The sequence below is a fragment of the Panthera onca genome, chromosome B2 (genome assembly GCF_046562875.1).
Source record: "Panthera onca isolate mPanOnc1 chromosome B2, mPanOnc1 haplotype 2, whole genome shotgun sequence".
Lineage (NCBI taxonomy): Eukaryota > Metazoa > Chordata > Mammalia > Carnivora > Felidae > Panthera > Panthera onca.
Genome location: NC_138343.1, coordinates 67305215 through 67325039, shown reverse-complemented (window position 1 = coordinate 67325039; position 19825 = coordinate 67305215). Strand labels below are relative to the sequence as shown.

The window sequence follows — 19825 nt, the reverse complement described above, 5'->3', positions numbered from 1 at the left end:
ACTGGTTACTTCCTATTCTAAAATTTTGATAAGCTATGGTGTGTGACATTTCAGTTTTAAGGGCATTTATTATTGAACACTATCAGTCATTCTGAGGAAGTAAATTTACCCTAGATCTTCTAATTAAGATCTTTTGGGGAAAACACCAAAGCCAGTGATTTTGAGAGTGGCATCTATATGCCTGCATCCAGGTGACATCATAATTAACTTGTCTGAAGTGATGGATGATCTTCATGTCTTATGGCAGGATATGAAGACATGAGGGCATATGTTAAAAAATGTTAATTATTGATGTTTAATGAACATTCAACATTATATATGTTCTCAGGTAAAGGAGAGTTTAAATGTATAGTAAACTTGTATTTTAAATACTTATTACAGAGCTTAATATTTGCATAATTGATGAAGTAAAGGATTATTTGTTTTACAGAATTTGATGATCAATTTTAAGGAAATTTTAGGCTTTAGAACATAAAGTATTGGTTAGTAGATATTATATATATTCTACTAAAATATGGCTAAGACTTTTGAAACTGTGTTAAAAGCTATGGTTTGGAGGAGGTGAAGGGTGCTGAGATGACAGAAAAAAGTGGAAGTTTAGAGAAGGCACCAACGAAATAGTGAATTTCTAGGCTGAGACCAAGACTCCCAGCAACAAGGGAAGACTGTGCCACGGTGGTACCTGATTTAGCATAGACACAGCTACTTTCTTAATTTCTTCCCCAACCAAAGTTTTCACTACTGTCTTTTGAGGGGTTTCCCGGTTTTGTAATAGAAATGAACTAAAAAAATAGGGATTGCTTTCTGCAAATTCATTTTGTAACCAATTTATGAGAATCGCAGTCTATGAATTGTGAAACTGATTATATGTATCTATATATTTTTCAAGTGGTCTTAAAATATATTTTAGAACTATACACACCATAAATATTGAGAATTTTCAAAATTTTTTCTTTCGTGCTATCTTAAAATTTGGTTTTACTCTCTCTATTGTATGCTGTTTCTGTTACAGGCTTTTAGAGCTGGCCACATTTGTTAGTTTACTTTAGATGGGCTTTTTCTTTCATCGCATCATTCCCTTTCTCCGCCTGTGTATTTCAGGGAAGCCCAGGCTCTCCAGGAGTCACAGGACCTAGTGGGAAACCAGGAAAACCTGGAGACCATGGCAGACCAGTAAGTGGACAGATTGCATGTCTGGAGTCATTTCTCTGTGGCCATAAATAATGAGGATGTTGCCAAGGCTTTGGCGTATTTATGTTATCTCTTCTGTAATGTGTTTGAAGCATTTGTTGAAACTATGCGAAACCCATGGATTTAACTTGGTACCAGTTCTAAAGTTTTTCTCTCTGAGTTATAATATTCTGGGATGAAAACTGTGGTCATAGGGTTTCTTTAAAAGGAGAATGGGATTTTGAGCCAAGACACATATTTCTGCACTGTATAAACACTCAAAGCTGGGTCAGCAGAATGATTCTTTTATTTAGGAGCGGTATGCTGCTTAAGATAGAAAAATACATGATGGTGCGTGGTGCCTTCATTTGTAGTTTATAGATGGTAACCCTTGATGAGTGTCAGCCGGCCATGCATTTGGTCATTTCTCTTTCATCTGCTAGACAGTAGTCCTAGGATTAAAAGGATTTCTCTGCTCTGCTATTTTACTTTTTTATACTGTCCTGCTGCAATTCACATACAGTTTAACTTCCTTTTGGTCAGATGGCCTGGTTAAAATAATGGCATTATGCATATCTGGCATTTCCACGTTGGTACCTCCAAAACTGAATTTGAAGTTCTAAAATTGCCAATCCAGAAGTATTTTTAATGAACATTGAGCATCATATTCTTCTTTACAACCTTTTTCTTATTTGTATGTGTGAAGTGTGAATTTATTTTAAGCAGTTTATTTGTCTGAAATGAATTTTAAAACATAAAAATTTATCTCCAAGATAAGTAAGTCCAACTGTTAGCAATGACACTAATCTATCAGGGCTGTTCTCGGGACGGAACTCTTTTTTTATGTATTGTCCAAATTATATAAACCCAAGTTTAAAAACTGTCTAATGTCAAAGAAACTTAGGGTAGAATCTTTATGTGACACGGCCTGCCTTCTACGTTTACATAAAATTAAGCAAGCAGCATTAAGATGAAAGGACCCCTGATATATTTTACAATCTGTGTATACCCTAGCACATGAATTTATTACTCTCTTTTCCTCAGTGAATCATAGCAGGAACTTCACAAGAGCAGTTAAAAGCACATGGAACTTTTCTACCCATTCACAATTCTATTTCATTTGAGTATTACTGAAATGGAGTCTTACATAAGAATATACCAGATGTAATTGATGGCTGGAACTAGAAACCTAAAAGAAATTTCTGCTTCCTTTACTTGAAATGTGATCTCTAGATACTGGCAATAAAGATGATTTCTACAAATCATATATACTAGAACAATCTCACAGTGGCAGTAAATTAAAAAAAACCACACACACCAGGAACAATCTCAAAGTAGCAGTAAATGTAAAACAAAACAAAACAGAAATTCCTTGCAATTTACAGAAGGCTCCAAACTAAGTAACAGTAGCGTTTCTGTAAGAGTGTAGAATTTTGGCAAAGGGAGTGTAGAGTTTTGGCAAAGGGAGAACCAAACTCCAGTTTCTTCTTATCGTTTGGTAACATTTTTTGGACCTTCCCTACCTTCTTTTTCCCCTTTATTTTCCTCATCCTTCTAAAGTAGAAAATTGTTCCTCCTTTTCTTCTCTTTTCTAACTTACCTTTAATTTCTAAAACTAAAACTAGCAGATGGGTATAGAAAGGTCTTAGCAGAGAGCTTGGCTGTTGGCTTATATCATTAGCTCTTGTAAGCAGTTGGTATCTTCTCGCTGACTTGTAACACATGATGTTGTAGGGCGGATGTTTCAAGGAACTTCTTGTGGAATATTTTTTATCATTGACTCAAAACCTTTTTGTTTAGTGACTAAATGTGCTAGTACATGTTCTTGTGTTCTGGGGTCTGGGGATACAACAGTAAACAAGACAAAGTCCTGGCCCTCATGGGGATTCTAGTGGGGGATATAGACCAAAACGTGTACATAAACAATATAGTTTCTAGCAGTGTTGAGTGATGTGAAGAAAAAGAAGCAGAGTGAGGGCCAAGGGAGTAATTGTGATAGTGAGAAGGTGGCTATTTTAGATATAGTGGTCAGGGAGCCTGTCGTAGGAGGTGACACTGGAGTGGATGGAGGGAGAGCTGTTTGAAAATCTGTGGGAAGAAGATCCAGGTATGAACAAAAGCCTCAAGTGAAGAATGATTGAAGAATGAGTCTGGCATATGAAAGGAACCACAGAGAGGCCTGTGTACCTGAACTGAAGGGAGTTGAGGGGAAGAAGAGTAGCAGGCAAGACCAGAGAGCTGGACAAGGTGATTGTGTGGACCATCTAGCCCAAGATATGTAATTCTTATTTCGTGCTAAGTATGATGGGCGCTTAGAGCTAAAAGAGTGACCTAATCTTATTTTCCTTTTAAAGATATCACTCTGGCTTCTGTGTGGAAAATAGACTCTAGAGAGGAAGAATGGGAAAACAGGAAGAGCAGTGAGGAAGATATTGGAGTTCTTTAGGCAAAATTCTTAGGGACTGTAAGAGGTGGTTCGGTTTGGGACATTACGTGAGCAGTGGGTTTGTCAATGGTTTAGATGTTCCTTTCATGATAGCAATTGGCAGCCTAGAAACACATTATGGAAAAATAAAACCCTCTGGCACTATAGAAAACTTTTTTCAAGATCCTCTCATGGCCAGTGAGAGGCTTGACAGAGTAGGGACAAATATTCTGTGGCTGCGTTTAGATGCGGGACCCCTTTAGTAAGAGAGACACATGGTTCCTTTTATACTCAGTGCACACACACACACACACAAAATAATTGCAAGAAGTTAGAGATATATATTTAGTTAGGAAATTGACTCAATTCCCACTGGTTCTTACTAGAACTGAACCAAGATTAACCTCATGGACAATCTACAGAAACAATCTGAGCTACCCAGCCATGGTGATGTAAAGGAAAGAGTAATGGTACCAAGGGCAATTTCTCATCTCTATTTTAGTTCCAGGCTTATATTGCGAATGGCATCATAAATGCATGCAGACTACATAATTTCTAAATGTGTAATCATAAAATTCACATCTCAGCACTAATTTGGAGGATACGTGCTTCTATGAGAGACAAGGACAGAAAGATTCCTTTTTACAGACAAGCAAAATGCAAGTAAGATGGATATAAATATGAAGTGTCATTTTGCTAATCTGTTAGAAAGCAGACCTTGCTCTCTTTCATCATCATGTCTGTTCGTGAATCATTTTAGATCATGTTTGTCAGTTTCTAATCTACAAAATTCCTGTATTTCAGGGTCCATCTGGATTGAAAGGAGAGAAGGGCGATAGAGTATGTATTTCTTAAAATCTGATTTACTGTTTTATTTTGTGTGTTAAACATTGAAGTCTGAAACTATAGAAATAATATGCTAATGATTCTCATTGATTTGATCAACAAGGGAGACATTGCTTCCCAGAACATGATGCGAGCAGTTGCAAGACAAGTCTGTGAACAATTGATAAGTGGTAAAATTTCTTTTATTTTTAATGTATGAATGCTTTTTAAATTTGTTGCAGGAAAATGCAGAGTTTGAGTCACAGAGTTTCTAAGATATATATTTCTATTTCATTGTGATGATCTCTTATTTTTATACATTCTTGGTTTTGTATCTGGTCGGTTAAAACTAGTCATATGTTAATGACTGTCATTAAGATAAGACAAGAACCCAAAGTAAAATAATAGCCTGTATCCTATACTTAGTCTGATACAGAATCATATTTTGAAAGGGCTTTTCAATTTCCTTGTTAGGATTTTTACTGATCTTCATCAGGATACATGTAGAAGCAGCAAACACTGGATTTTTAAAGTTATAAACTTTAAATTATTCTATGACTTTAAGGAAGGGGGCCCATCAAGATTAATTTGATCATAGAAAGTACATATTGGTGGTGACCTTTTTATTGCCTCCTTATTTTTCACAGACTCTTTCTTCTTATTTTATGAAGCCTATTAAGTAATAAAGCTCAGTGCCTACAAACAGCATGGCTTTAAACTCAGGGTTTGCTATTTCAGAATTCTTAACAGTGTTTCTTGAAGTGTGATCCTGAGGGAAACCTGCATAAATCACCTATATTGCTCATTAACAATGAGTGTTCCTGGGCCACACCCTAAACATAGTGAATTATTGTCTTTGGAGATGAGGCCCAGAGATCTGTATTTTTCAATGTATCCTATACGCGATTCCAATTTACACGAAAGCCTGATTATCATTCTAGGTACATGCACACAAAAAATTGCTTAATTCAAGAAAGGTTCTCTTTTGAATGACATCATCTGGCAAACCACAGGGCTTTATATCAGAGCCATATCAAACTTTTACCATTCTTTTACGTTTATAGTAATGCTGTGACTTACTGGTCAGTATTTTTGTGGAGACACATGTTTATCAGGAATCATTTTGTCCTAGATGACTGGAGTGTTTTATTTTATTTTTAGGCTTCTAATTAGAATGTGTCCTGGAGGGGGAGGAATAGAGATGGATTTCACTAGACACTAAGAGAAGAGTTTCACCATCTCATCCCTTCCCTACTGCGTTTCTTACTAACAAGTCTTATTTCTGTTTGTAGGTCAGATGAGCAGATTCAATCAGATGCTGAATCAGATTCCAAATGATTATCACTCCAATCGCAACCAACCAGGCCCACCGGGTCCCCCAGGCCCTCCTGGCAGTGCAGGAGCCAGAGGAGAACCGGGACCTGGGGGGCGACCAGGCTTCCCTGGCACACCAGGGATGCAGGGGCCCCCGGGTGAACGAGGTGGGCATCTCTGGCCGATGTACAGGGCTAAAGAAAGGAATTTGCAAGTGGGGGATCTGGGTCAGGTTGAAAAACACGTGGAAGGCTGAACTTGGCAAACTGCTTTAATTATTCTTGTTTGGACAGCCCCAGAAAAACTGTGTGTCCACGAACCCGTTATTTTCTTTAGGCAGCCGCAGGCCATAGAGATCCGTATCTTAGAACATGGGAGGATTTTGTCAGGAGATCTCAGTAAAGATAATGCTGTGTTCTGATTGTTTGTTGTTATTGTTGATGGGAAAAACTATTTTGGCAAACTCAAATGCTAAAATATTAATTATTGTGACTAGCAATGTGCTTAATGTACATTGAATGTACTTAGAATGTACTTAAGCAGCCTTACAGTTTTAGATCCAAATTCTTTTAGTTCCTTTGTTCAGGGCTTGGCACTGGTCTTACGTGTTTGTTTGGCTTTAATTTCATGGTAGATAAGTGTCATTGAAGGAAAAGAAGAAAAATAGAATTATTTAATTCCAGATGTTTCGGGATGCTGGGTGTTCCCTTTTGTCAAAGCAGCAGTTAATATTCTGGGGAAAATTTAGATACTTCTATAATTCTAACGGTTTGGATGCTATGCAATAGAGCTATTAAAGAGCTACCTTTAAGATGTGTCTGAATGAGTTGTAACTATGTAGTCAAGATTCCTGTTCTTAATTACTATTTCTAAAAAAAATATATAATAGACATGTTTGTTTTCTTCAAATAATTTTCCCCCTGACTTGTAGCCAGATTTGTTTCTTGGCCATGAATCTGGAATTACCCAAATGTCTAGAAAGAATTTGGCTTAAAGAGTGAACTTCTGTGAAAAATTAGTTTCTGCTTTCACTAAAAGAAGTGAATTACTTGAATTAAGTATTATCAGTTAAGATGAAAACTACATGTTTCCAGATAATTTTCTCCCTGTTCTCTTTCTGTCCTCCCTTAGGTTTGCCGGGAGAGAAGGGTGAAAGGGGTATTGGATCTCCGGGACCTCGAGGGCTGCCTGGCCCCCCAGGTACGTTTGGTAGTAAATCAAATAAGTAAACAGCATAAATACTGAGAGTATACAACCCTAAGAGATTCACAATCTCATCCTGTTAGCTTCAGGCAGGCCTGTCATTGTGAATATATTTTAGCAAGAAGTTCAACCTGTATAAACCTGCTCATTTTTATGTTCTCTTTGTTCAAAAAAAAAATGTTTGAATGTGTTATATTAAGCACTCACTGTAACTTTAATATATGAGGGTATGGGTTTTAATGACACAGAGGGTTACTGTTTTCTTTTTTATGGAATTCCCATTTGTTTTGTTTGGCCACATAGCCTTTAAGGATGGTGTTATTTCCTGTTTCTTCTAGTATTCTTCAAGATGTTGCTAGCGGCTGAGAAAACATATTCTCACTAAAAATCCTGACACATTACAAGATTTCATTCACAGTTTCTTTATTGATGTTTTAGAAAGAAAGAATAGTTGTCCAATTGTTTTATGCATTTCATTTACTAGATTGAAAATGACTTCTTGTTTTTCTTCGTTATAAGGTCCATGAGACCCTGTAACCAAGGTCAGCCCTAGTGGTTAAATCTTTACATTTGTGTTAACCATAAATACGTACAACTTGATCCAGAAATAACATTACTTTACATAGTCTGGAGGTGTGGGGCAGGCACTCCCATGTTCTCCTGGCAGTCTAACACGGCTAATATAACCATTTCCTTCAGATAGTTTTATCTCTGTAAGAGTGGGAACCATCCAGGGAACTCACTGGGATCTTTAGTTTGGCTTAATTCTTGGTAAGTCAGTTTTCTTTGGATACAATCGTTAAAGTAGTTGTATTTCTGTCATTAATTCTTGATGGATCACTGGTAAGAAAGTTTCACACTTTGGTTCATACTGGTGATTTCTTAAGGAAATATTTTCTTACCATACATTAGTGCATCATGTAGTCTTGAGGCAGTGGTGGTGTGGAAGAATTGTGGACTGCCTCAGGAGATGTATTTGACAAGAGGGGAAATCTCTGTTTTAACCCCATACTAGGTCCACAAGGAGAATCCAGAACGGGTCCACCAGGGTCCACAGGTTCAAGAGGTCCTCCTGGCCCCCCAGGTCGTCCTGGAAACTCAGGTATCCGAGGCCCCCCAGGTCCTCCTGGATACTGTGATTCATCCCAGTGTGCCAGCATCCCATACAATGGGCAAGGCTATCCAGGTATGTTGTTGCCATTGTAGGAACCCAAATTCACCTGAATTTAGAACCTTTATGGAAATGAAGTTCCCTAGGATTGAAGGAAGGTTGATTTGAGGATTTTTTGAAGATATAAACTCTTTCAGTTGTGTGTTTTGATTATGCAGTAATGTTGTTCTCTCTCAAAGCATAAAACATGACTTCACTGTTAGGGGTCAAATGGTTATTTGCTCTTCCTTCCTATATTTCTACATTTGCCCAATCACATCATAAATCTCTCCTTACTTCTTCTGGGAGTTCAAAGAATGCTATAACATGACTTTTTTTTTTTTTTAAACCTAAAGATTGAGAAGAGAGATTTGTGAATATAATTATAGAATATCAAGAATACATACTAAAAAATTGTTTTGGGAATCTGATGTTGAGGCAAACTTTTTGCTGACATGGTGCAGACAACTGAAAATAATACACTGTCTCATCCTGTCCATAGAATTAATGTTCCTAAAATCTGGGACTTAATTTTTTTCTTTTAAAGAGTTGGTAGTGCATATCTAGTGTCTGACAATTACAGAGGCCAGGTGTCTTACGCCTGATTTTGGGGAGTGTGGAGACAAGGGAGATATGCTGATCTGGGAATAAGAAACTCATGCTGTGGTCAGAGGTGACCTTTTCATCAGCGCACCCTCGAGCATCTTGCAAGTTTTAAAAATGATACTGCTGTTTGATATGGTTGGCTACTAGCAAATAGTGCATGAGTAGTTGATATCTAAATATCTATATATCTATATATTTATGTGCATACTTATATATGACCAAAAGTAGTAATTTTAATATAAATTTCTCATGCAGCTCATTCACAAAATTATAATTTAATTTTTTATAAAATAAATTTTAATTACCTCTGCCTTATGGTATGTGTGAATAACTGGAAATATATGGATATATATATATATATATATATATTTTAACCATTACATACTTAGATGGATGTGTATATATATTTTTTGCATAGTAATTCAACTTTTAAAAACTATCATCTTTGACCTGTTTCAGGTTCCGGCTAACAAATTTTCTAAGTCGCCAGTGCTGCTTACAGTTTGAATACATGAAAATCCTGTTTCTGAGATGTTTGCGCACGTGCTTATTAGGAAATGAGTCTGTATGGAAATTTCACCACAGATATATGGTTAAAGAACCGGGTGGACATCATAAAGGAGGGTGGAGACTCTTTATACTAACTTGAATGAGATAAAAGCAGTGGTGTTAGTTTATAAGCCTGATGCATTTCAGTAATAATATAGAAAAGTATTATTAAAAAAAAAAAGTTCAAACACACAACCATGAGGAGCCTCAGTTGTGAAAGAGGCGCATAATAAAACTACTAACCAGCGGAGATTATGCCATTTGGAGAAAAACAATTAACCTGGTTAAAGGGAAATGTCTTATGTAAATAATAAACTAATTGTGGCTTGTAAATGATTTGTATGTGATCCTGTCCACTAAAATCACTTAACAATTCTACAATAAGCTTCTGCATCCAAGCCTGCTGCTTGCTCTATGCCGGAATAACACCGAATGGAATCTCCTCATCTCTTGCTTGTTAGCGATGTGTCTGATTCAGGGCATGTGTCTTACTATTATTATTTTTTGTACATGTACTCTCATTTGGGTTTTGTAATTGCAATTTTCAAACCAAAGTTTTATAGCCACTTTTTCTTCTTCCTGTTTAACTGTCGTCACTGGTGTTCCTCACCCACCGACTGTAACTCAGTCTGTGGGAGAGACAGCCACAGAAAATGTCATGTACTGTATATTACCTGGTGATAGTTGATTCTCACCTCCAGCGTTCAGTTTCTAGGAGCCAATAAAACCTTCCCTTATCTCCTCATCTTTCCAAATTGTTCTTTGAATTGAGGAGTTTGAACTCCTGCACAGTTGCGAAAATCCTACCTAGGTTTCTGCGTTTACAGTTATTTGGCCCAGCCTCTGACCCTTCCCAGGTATTTGTGCAATGATTGTATTTACCGCTGGATCCTTGAAGGTTAAAAAAAAAAAAGTGCCATTTCATTATTTGATCATCAGCAAATTCTCTCAGCAAATGGACGTAATCAGGACATTGTAACTTCTCTATTTATAGCTATGAGATAAGACTGGATTGCCATCACCTCGGGTGATGATTTAGCTTTTGCTGTGTGTGTGCCTTCCAAATCATGCCATAACTGTAATGTTGAATCGGACAGAGCCGTACGTGCCCGAGGGCGGGGCCTACCTGCCCGAGCGGGAGCCCTTCATCGTGCCGGTGGAGCCCGAGCGGACGGCGGACGAGTACGAGGACTACGGCGCCGACGAGCCTGGCGACGAGGATCCTCCCCACGCGCGCTGGCGGCGCGCCCTGCCCCGCGGCCCTGGGCAGTGAACCTGAAACCGCGCGCAGCGCAGCCACGCTGGGGGGAGGTGTTGGGATTTTCATTTACAGGTCAGACAGAGAGGTGTACGTCTTATCTGCGATGTGTCTTCCGGCGTTGCTTCATCCAAGAGTACGCTTTCTGATTGTAGAGAACCTTGTTTCTGCAGGAAACCTAGCTCGCTGCACGCAGTCTTGTAGACATTTTTGCCTTTGCCCTTGAAATGCTTGCAAAATACTTTGCCCCAAAGGTGCAAGAAGAGAACGTGCCTTGTGCCTTTAGTTAGCACAAAGGGCAGCCTCAGTGAAACTCTTAGGTTAAGCAGTAACTCCTGGAACCCCAGGACTACTGTATATTTCGAGAAGGCAGTTCATCTTTTACAAAACTTTTTTTGCAATTCAATTACACCACGATTCAAGTAATTCCCCTCCTCAAACCAAAACGGAGGGAAAAAACAACTCCATTGCAATTATTTATCTTCCTCTTCTATCTTCTGTTCTACATTAGGGCATAGAATGCTCTTATACATCTCCTTTAACAACCACAAACCTTAAGCCATGTAGCTGAAATTATTGTATCAACTGGATACAGTTCCATATTGCCTTAAAGCTCCTTGTTTTAGACACACTAACATTTATGCCAAATTGCAGATTATTCTGCCGAGACGGAATTGCATGTTTGTGTTGTATATTTAGTATGAACTTTTTTTTTTCAGAACATAATGTTTCTTAGTTATCAAAAGCAGTTGGAAAATGTTTGCAAGACTATGAACATAGAATTGCTGCTTTTATATTTTAACTGCAGATTGTGAATTTCACTGCCTTATATTATTTATTTCTGAAACAAAAGAGGCATTTTTCAATAAAACTACTGAAAATTTGACCTGGTATGTTTTTTTCTTTGAGTGGCCTTTTGGAGTGTTTAGGCGGTTGTCACAACAAACAAGTTTATATCCTTGGATACGGACACACATCTTGCTAATACTATTAAATTATGCTAAATAACTTTAGATTTTTAATGAAATGGTGAAGTCATAGAGAATGTTGAGAGCCTTAAAAAGCTCAGCAGATTCCAAAGGCTTTATTAGGAATGTAGAGGATGTGTGGGTTGGTGGAAAAACAACTAGGTATCCTAGGAGACCCCAAACAACCAAATAATCTTTAACAACCCACATGATTTTGATTTAATCACTTTCCTATACCATATTTTACCCAATAACATGTTTAACGCAAAAAGGAAAATCCCTTAATGGAAATTTTTACATTTAGTTTTTAAAATTTCCTAAATGTAAAAATTTCCTTTTGCACTTTTACGAATTCAGTAACATCATTCTAAATCGCAAAGAAAACAATGTAAATGTAGGTTTGAAAGAACCAACATCAATTGAAGGAGAGAGATAGTAATAAAAAAATTTTCTGCGGAGCCAAACATCTGAGTTAAACACTTCCTGGGGACCAATATTAGAAGGAAACGACAATAAATGAAAGTATTGCATTCAAGAGGTTTCAAGCCATGTCATTGACCGGTAATGCCCTGTACCTACATTTTTAATGTTAGAAGAGACCACTGAGATCATCCAGTTTAATTCTCTTCACTTTATGTAGAAGGAAACAGACTCAGCTAATTAGTAACAGAATAAGACTAAGACTCTAGGTCTTGTGGTTCTTAAGCTAGTTTTATTACCAGATACTCTCCCTCCCCTCCTGGAAATGCTTACTCTTTAGCAGGAGCTTCCGAACCTTCCAGTCCTACAAATTTATTTTGATTAATTTTTTGATTCATTTGGGTTTCTGATGCTCCTTAATGAAGAGCCTCTGTATCAGGAGATTGAAGACAGGCTCAGTACCTTGTCACTGACCCAGCTGAGTCCCAATACCACATGAATTTGAGGCACAAAGGAATTCCATCTTTTCTCACTGGCTAGATGTGGGTTTGATTCTTGATGTTGGCTCTGCACTGATTTAACTACCTTTTTAGTCTGTGCTGGGAGAGGGGCTGAGGGGCCGAGGCAGTTCTAACCAGGGCAAAAGCACCAAATTAATATCTAGCTGAGATATATGTATTGATTTTTATTTTCATAGTGTATTTTCTCCTCAAGTTTGGTGAATCTTACGTTAAAATTATTTTTCTAATATCTGATTGAGTGCATACTGACAAGCGATAGGGAGAAGATACCAGAGGTAGACTGGGTTTTAAAACTAATGGTAAAACCCCACAAAATCCAACACATGAGTGCTTGTTTATTTATTCAGGCTTTCCTGTGTTCAGGGGAAACACAGAACATCCTGAAACACTTATTCTACCTCTTTACATTTTAAAGTGTTATAAGAAATTCATCTTCTGGGGACGCCTGGGTGGCTCGCTCAGTTAAGCGTCCGACTTTGGCTCAGGTCATGATCTCACTGTTTGTGAGATCCAGCCCCGCATAGGGTTCTGCTGACAGCTCAGAGCCTGGAACCTGTTTCAGATTCTCTGTCTCCCTGCTTCTCTGCCCTCCCTCCCTTGCTTGCACTGTGTTTCTCTCTCTCTCTCTGTCTCCCAAATAACCATTAAAAAAATTCATTTTCTATAATTTATTTTTTTCATTTTCTATAATTTATATGTGAAGCTATGACTCTTGTTTTTAAGAAACTCACATGAAAAGTGGGAAGGGATTATAGCTTCTAATGAGGTCTACAGTGGGAAATTGTTCAAAATTTTAAAAATAGCACATACATAGATAATAATATCTGATTATTTTTATTAGAATACTTTGTACAAGGGATTAACATTGTTTTTAGTAAGTTTAACAGGTGGCAGCATGTATATTTTCTCAGATTTGTGAGCGTCTGTTTTTGAGTTTGTAAAGAATTATGCTACCTAGGCAGTTGCTTAAGCTTACATTTATTTTTTTCTTTGAGAGAGAAAAAGAGCTTGTGCTTGAGGGAGAGGCAGAGGGAGGGAGAGAATCTTAAGCAGGCTCAATGCCCAGGGTGGAGCCCAATATGGGGATCCATCTCACTACTGTGAGATCATCACCTAAGCCTAAATCAAGAGTTAGGAACTCAGGGCGCCTGGGTGGCTCAGTCGGTTAAGCGTCCGACTTCGGCTCAGGTCATGATCTCATAGTTCGTGAGTTTGAGCCCTGGGTCAGGCTCTGTGCTGGGTCAGGCTCTGTGCTGACAGCTTGGAGCCTGGAGCCTGCTTCAGATTCTGTGTCTCCCTCTCTTTCTGCCCCTCCCCCACTCATCCTCAGTCTCTCTCTCAAAAATAAATAGATATTCAAACAAACAAAAAAGAGTCAGACACTAAACTAGCTGAGCCACCCAGGTGCCCTGTCATTTAATTTTTTTTTTTTTTTTTTTTTTTTTTACAAATAAGGTGAATGTAATTATTCCTAAGTATTTATTATTTTTCATATACATTGTACTGTATTTGGCACATTAGGTTATGTCCTTGTTTGGTTTTAGTTTTAATTTCTCCGTAATAAAAGGGTTTTGATTATACTACCCTTATATGGCTGAGTGTCTTATAAAGAGTAGCCAATTATATAAAAAGCAGCTGTGCAATAAATTTTTGTTTTCAAAGGCAAGCTTTTAAATACATACTAACATTGATCCCTAAGTCACTTTATACTTGAGGTTGGAAAATGAATTTAAATGTGACTGTCTGAACATATACTAACTTTTTCACTGTCAGATCTGCCTGATGAAGGCTATTGGAAAAATCACATGGACTTGCTTTCAGAGCGTGTGGTTACTTATAGACTCTATCTACAATGCTGATGTCTTACCTGGTTCTATATTAGTACACCCAACAGTACTTCCCTCCTTGTAGTTCCACAGACACCTCCAAATTAACACTTCTGATATTTATTAGGATTAGATTCAGCTGTGACTAACAGAGAGTCACAAAATAACAGTAGCCTAAATGTGTAGAAACTTCTTTATTTCTCATGTTTAAGAAGTCAAAGACCCAGGCTCTATCTTGCTGCTTGTGTGTGTGTGTATGTGTGTGTGTGTGTGTGTGTGTGTGTGTGTGTGTGGTTTCCATGCCTCAGTCAAACTGATGATCCAAGATTTTTAATAGAGGCCTAGTTATTATGTCCATATTTCCTTGCAGGAAGGAGGAAAGAGAGAAAGAACCCCCACCCCTCTTTTTTTTCTTTTTTTTTCGTTTATCTTTGAGAGAGAGACAGACTCTGAAGCGGGCTCCATGATCTGAGCTGTCAGCACAGAGCCTGAAGTGGGGCTTGAACCCATGAACTGTGAGATCGTGACTTGAGCCAAAGTCAGAAGCTTAACTGACTGAGCCACCCAGAACTCCCCACCCCCTCCTTTTAAAGACACTTCCTGGAAGTCGCAAGCATAACAACAAGTTTATATTACATACCATTAGCCAGGATTTAGTCATTCAGCTGTATCTAGCTATAAGTGTGAAATGTTACCTTTATTTTGGGCAGCCATGTGCCAAACTAAAATCAGCTACTCTGTTACTATGTTAGAGGGGTTAACTCAAGGCTTTAGTCTTTGACACAATGTCCAAATCTCAACATACCTCTCCATAAATCTAATTTCCTCCTTTGTCTCCACCTCCCCCATCAAGCTCCTCAGGCCAGAAATTTGAGAATCACCTTAAACTCTTCCTTCCTTCACTTCTTGCATCCAATCAGTGAAGACTAGCTGATTGAACTCCTATATGTATTTGAATCATCCTTACTACTCAACTGTTACTACTCAATTGTTACTACTCAATTTTATTTTTATTTTTTATTTTTTTTAACGTTTTATTTATTTTTGAGACAGAGAGAGAGACAGACAGAGAGAGAGAGAGACAGAGCATGAACGGGGGAGGTGCAGAGAGAGAGGGAGACACAGAATCGGAAGCAGGCTCCAGGCTCTGGGCCATCAGCCCAGAGCCCGACACGGGGCTCGAACTCACTGACCGCAAGATCGTGACCTGAGCTGAAGTTGGCTGCTTAACTGACTAAGCCACCCAGGCGCCCCCTTTTTTTCTTTTTTTTAATTTTTTTTAACGTTTTATTTATTTTTGAGACAGAGACAGAACATGAATGGGGGAGGGGCAGAGAGAGAGGGAGACACAGAATCGTTACTACTCAATTTTAGACCCTTGGAATTTCTTGTCAAGGCTATAATAAATGGTCTCTTAAAGGGTCTCTTCTTCTGTAGCCTTGGCCCCATGAAATAAGTCTTCAGGTTCCAGAATGATTCAGCATATTGGAGATGGAGACCCAAAAATATGTGTATTTTAAATGTATTCTTTAGGTGAGTCATATGATCAGCCAGAACGGGAAACTTTTACACCTTCTGTCTTTGGCTTTGGATATACTTTTTATGCCAAAACTATATTTCTAGCCCAGTCCTTTCTTTTGATCCTTTAGGTATATATATACAACTACCTTGGTACATCTCCAGTTGGACATTTTACAGACATTTCAAATTCAGAATGAACAACATGAAATCCCTCATCCTTTTTTCCACACCAGTTTTTTTCTACAAGTTTGTCTTTGTGAGTGATACTCTCTCAATTGCTTAACCCAGAAACCTGAGAATTAACATGATTTCTCTTTCCCTCACCTCCTGTGTCCCATCAGTCACTAAATCCTTTTGATTCTATCTCCTCAGCATCTTTCAACTGTTTACTTCTCTGTATCCCCACTGACATTCTCTCCTAGGCCCCATTGACTTGTCTGGATTCTCCAGAAGTGGTCTATCTGGTCTCTTTCCAGCCACTCTTACCTCCCTCCAATCCATGTTCCTTACAGCTTAGCAGCCAAAATGATTGTTAAGAATGCAAATCTGGTCAAACCACTATACTTCTTAAAGTCTTTTAGTGGTGTCTAGTTCAGAAACCTTATCAATACTCATAAGCCACCGACAACTTGAGCTCTTCCTACTTTCTGACATCATGTTACCTCTCTTATCTCAATTGATTTGCCCGAACTATACCGGACTTCTTGCCCTGCCCCTCCATTATTTTGAGCCTTCACAGGCACTATTTCCTTACATGGAATGTGCTATATTCATTTGGTCACATCCTATTAATCCTTTAACTTGATGCTGAAATAATCACTTCCTTTGGGATACTGTCTTATCACTTCCAAAGTTCAAGATCACTGCTTGTGGCAGGCACCATATTTATTTCATTCACTCTTGTGTTTCTAGCAGCCACTAAAGTCCTGGTATTTAGGTGGTGTTCCATAAATATTTGTTGAATGAATAACTTTAGGTGAAGTAAACTATTTTCTTGATTTATTAGATTCTATCTGAAATGTCAAAATACTGTATGAAGATTGAATAATTCATGCATAATTGAACTTCCTAATGTCCACTTTGTCGCAGAGCAGGGGAGGATGCCAAAGGTTTTCTTTTTTCTACCCTCTGTAGGAGACACCAGTGATAGAAAGTTTGGGCAATTATATAATTATGCTTCTTTTCATGGTACTATCCTATTGTTGGAGGAGGACAAGACACATGACCACCAGTTAATCTATGAGCTGGACCTGGACAATTGGTGGCTCTTCATTCCATCCACCATTCCCACACTAGGAGCTGTTTGAGGAAACATTGAGAAAGTAAGGTGTTGTTGAGAACATCTGGACTGAATACATGACTGAACCCAGTTAGGACCTCTATATATACTTTTTAGATTCTGGTGGATGGATATCTACTTGTCTTGTAGCCATTCAACAGAAGCCTTATAAGTATCCTTGCTTATTAAAATTGCCACCTACCAATCTGGAGTGATCTGCCTCTTTCGTTGTTCTTTTCTTGTCTTCAGATTTTACTAGGGAAGCTCCCAAGGTTTTGAACCAACGATTGGTGAGCTAGGACAAATGGGTGTTGGGAAAGAGGCACCCATGAGAGAAATCCTGTGTTGACCATTGACTTCTATGTGGGGATGGGTGACCCATATGTTAAATACTGGACTGCAGTATGAACATATATGGGGACACCCTGAAAATGCTGACTGGTCTAGTGCACTTGTTTGAGGAACTGAGTGTAGGGCACTGCAACAAAGAAGAGAAACAAATGGCTGCCACAGAAGGCTGGGCTCTACTACGAACAGTTTGCCTGGACACTAATGCCCAATTAGAGGCTGAACTTGAGTTAGAAAGGTGGAAGAAGAGCTGAGATTAGAGAAGGATGTGAGGTTGTCCACAACTCTCTTGGCTTTGGAGCTGACAGATGAGGTGAGAGAGCAGGACAATAGGTTGGTGACCTTAGCGTGTCATTCTTCAAAACTAGGTGGTTGCAAGCTGCCCTGGATGAAAGTTGGAACACTGCTGATAAAGCCTGATTGGGACACGAAGAGGTGGAATCCCTGGGAAAGTGAGGAGATCAAAAAGGAGGATGTTGTGGTGATGGACAGTGAAATGGATGGACACCCCATGCAGTCTGACTCCTAATACAAAAGAAAGCAAAAGAACAGCAACAGTAATCCCAGCCAGCGGGGCAGCCCCCAGTTCAGGTTCATGATGAGAGAATATACTCCCACTGAGCTTATTGATATAGCTGCCAAATTCCAGCAAAAGGCCAGGGAAAGTATCCAGACATAGTGCAGCTATAGGATATGAGGAGGGGCAGTGGGAGTGTGGTGGGAGGCAATGGCATTTTTCTGAGTCAGCAGGAAACAAAGAAAATGAGCAATGAGCACAACATTACTACACACCATGCCCTCCAGCAGCCCCTGTGCTTAGGGGGTTCAAGGCATTCACTACCTTATAGATTGGATTATTCTAATCTGCAGAGAAGCTAAGCCCAATGAAGGGTGTTTCCCTCCTCCCTGGGCACGTGTGACCCTGGAAATCTCTAGAGGAGATACAATAAATTCTTAGGGAGTCGGGAGTGAGACAGATCACCTATGCCCCTGTCTTTGAAGGCCCTGATTGGGTTACATTCACTGTAGGAATGAGAGCCATGATACTCCAGTCTGTCCCTAGTACCCAGTACGGATGCTAATGGTATCTATGCTGAGCCTAGTTATGGGACAACATGTTTATAATATTGAGTCATCCATTTGCTGGTCTGGGGGAAACTGACAAATCGTGGGAATTGGTGTGGCTGTGGGAAAAACCAGAGACAGAGAGGGAACTCGAAAAGCCAAAAGTTTATCTCAATCAGTTGTAAAGGATATGGCAAAAGTAACCTGGAAGCGAATGTGATTTGACTTCATTGCTGCCAAGATCTCACATGAAAATATAGATTGAGAACCTAATAATGTATTGCCTAATAATGTAATGTAAGGAAAGCTTTGAAATTGAACCAAAGTTCAGACCTGCCCCACTTGCTCCTACTATCGCTTATGCCCCACCAACTCCAGCAGATGCCTCAGGAATGCAGTCACACACTGGGGACAGGATGGAGGCCAAGATTGCTTGCAGGTAAAGGCTGTGGGAGGCAATCAGAGGCTTCATGCTGAGGTCACTATTCACCGATATCCCAGAAACAAACAAAAGGTGATGGCTCTCATTGACACTAGAGCTGAATGTACTCTAATACATGGTCACCTTCAAAACTTTCCTGTCCCTCTTAGTACCATCGATGGTTACGATTATGATTAGGAAGATCCCTTTGACTATCCCGTTTGGACATTCTCTTCTCTAAGAATATGAGGTTTTAATCTCTTCAATACCAGAGAAAATATTGGGAATTGATATTTTACAAGGTCCAACTCTGAACACCTGTTCAGGTGAATGCCATCTCTCAGTTATAGTATACAAGTGCTGAGGGGAAATGTCACCTGGGAACCAGTAACAATGGCAACTGTCAAATAATATAAATTGCCTGAGGGGTGTAAGGAAATGGGAGAAAGTATCCAAGGACTGAACCAAGTGGGTATTGCTCTCCCTGTCCATGGTGCTTTTCAGTAGCCTGGTATGGCTAGTAAAAAAGCCAGATGGCTCATGGCGGAAGACTGTGGACTACCGAGAATTCAACAAGTAATTTTCTCCATTCATGCAGCTGTGCCCAACATTGACAACATTTTAGATAGCTTCGCCAGGGTCCCAGCAGTGTGTCACATTGTACTGGACTGAGCATATGCTACATGCAAAAATCAATCTGTCTTGCAGCTGCCTGAGACAAGCCTCATAAATCAGTTCCCTTGCTATTAAATTTGCCACCTGCCACTTGGGAGTGGTCTGCCTCTTTCTTTAGTATCTCCTTGACCTCTGTGTATAGGTGCCAGTTTCAGATTACACCTGGGAAGCTCCTGATATTTTGAACTAACACCTATACTTGTGAATTCAAGGCCATGTGAACAATGAAGAGTAGATAATTGGCTAGGTTACATGAAACATTTCATGTTCTCTTCTTCGTC

The 19825-nt window shown here is 39.0% G+C and overlaps 1 protein-coding gene across 5 annotated transcripts in view; it reads left to right on the top strand.

Moving 5' to 3' along the window:
- The window catches only part of COL12A1 (collagen type XII alpha 1 chain), a 115792-nt gene extending 105153 nt beyond the window's left edge, over positions 1-10639 (top strand). For 4 of the 5 annotated variants that reach the window (XM_060615973.3, XM_060615970.3, XM_060615968.3 and 1 more), the window contains 7 exons: positions 1102-1173; positions 4400-4435; positions 4545-4611; positions 5713-5901; positions 6866-6934; positions 7953-8123; positions 10340-10639. In XM_060615973.3, the coding sequence (XP_060471956.2) occupies positions 1102-1173; positions 4400-4435; positions 4545-4611; positions 5713-5901; positions 6866-6934; positions 7953-8123; positions 10340-10515 (780 nt within the window). In that variant the 3' untranslated portion in view covers positions 10516-10639. Of the gene's footprint in view, positions 1-1101; positions 1174-4399; positions 4436-4544; positions 4612-5712; positions 5902-6865; positions 6935-7952; positions 8124-9152 lie in introns of all 5 variants that reach the window. The other variant, XM_060615972.3, reaches the window with a different exon arrangement.
- The last annotated feature ends 9186 nt before the right edge of the window (positions 10640-19825 follow it).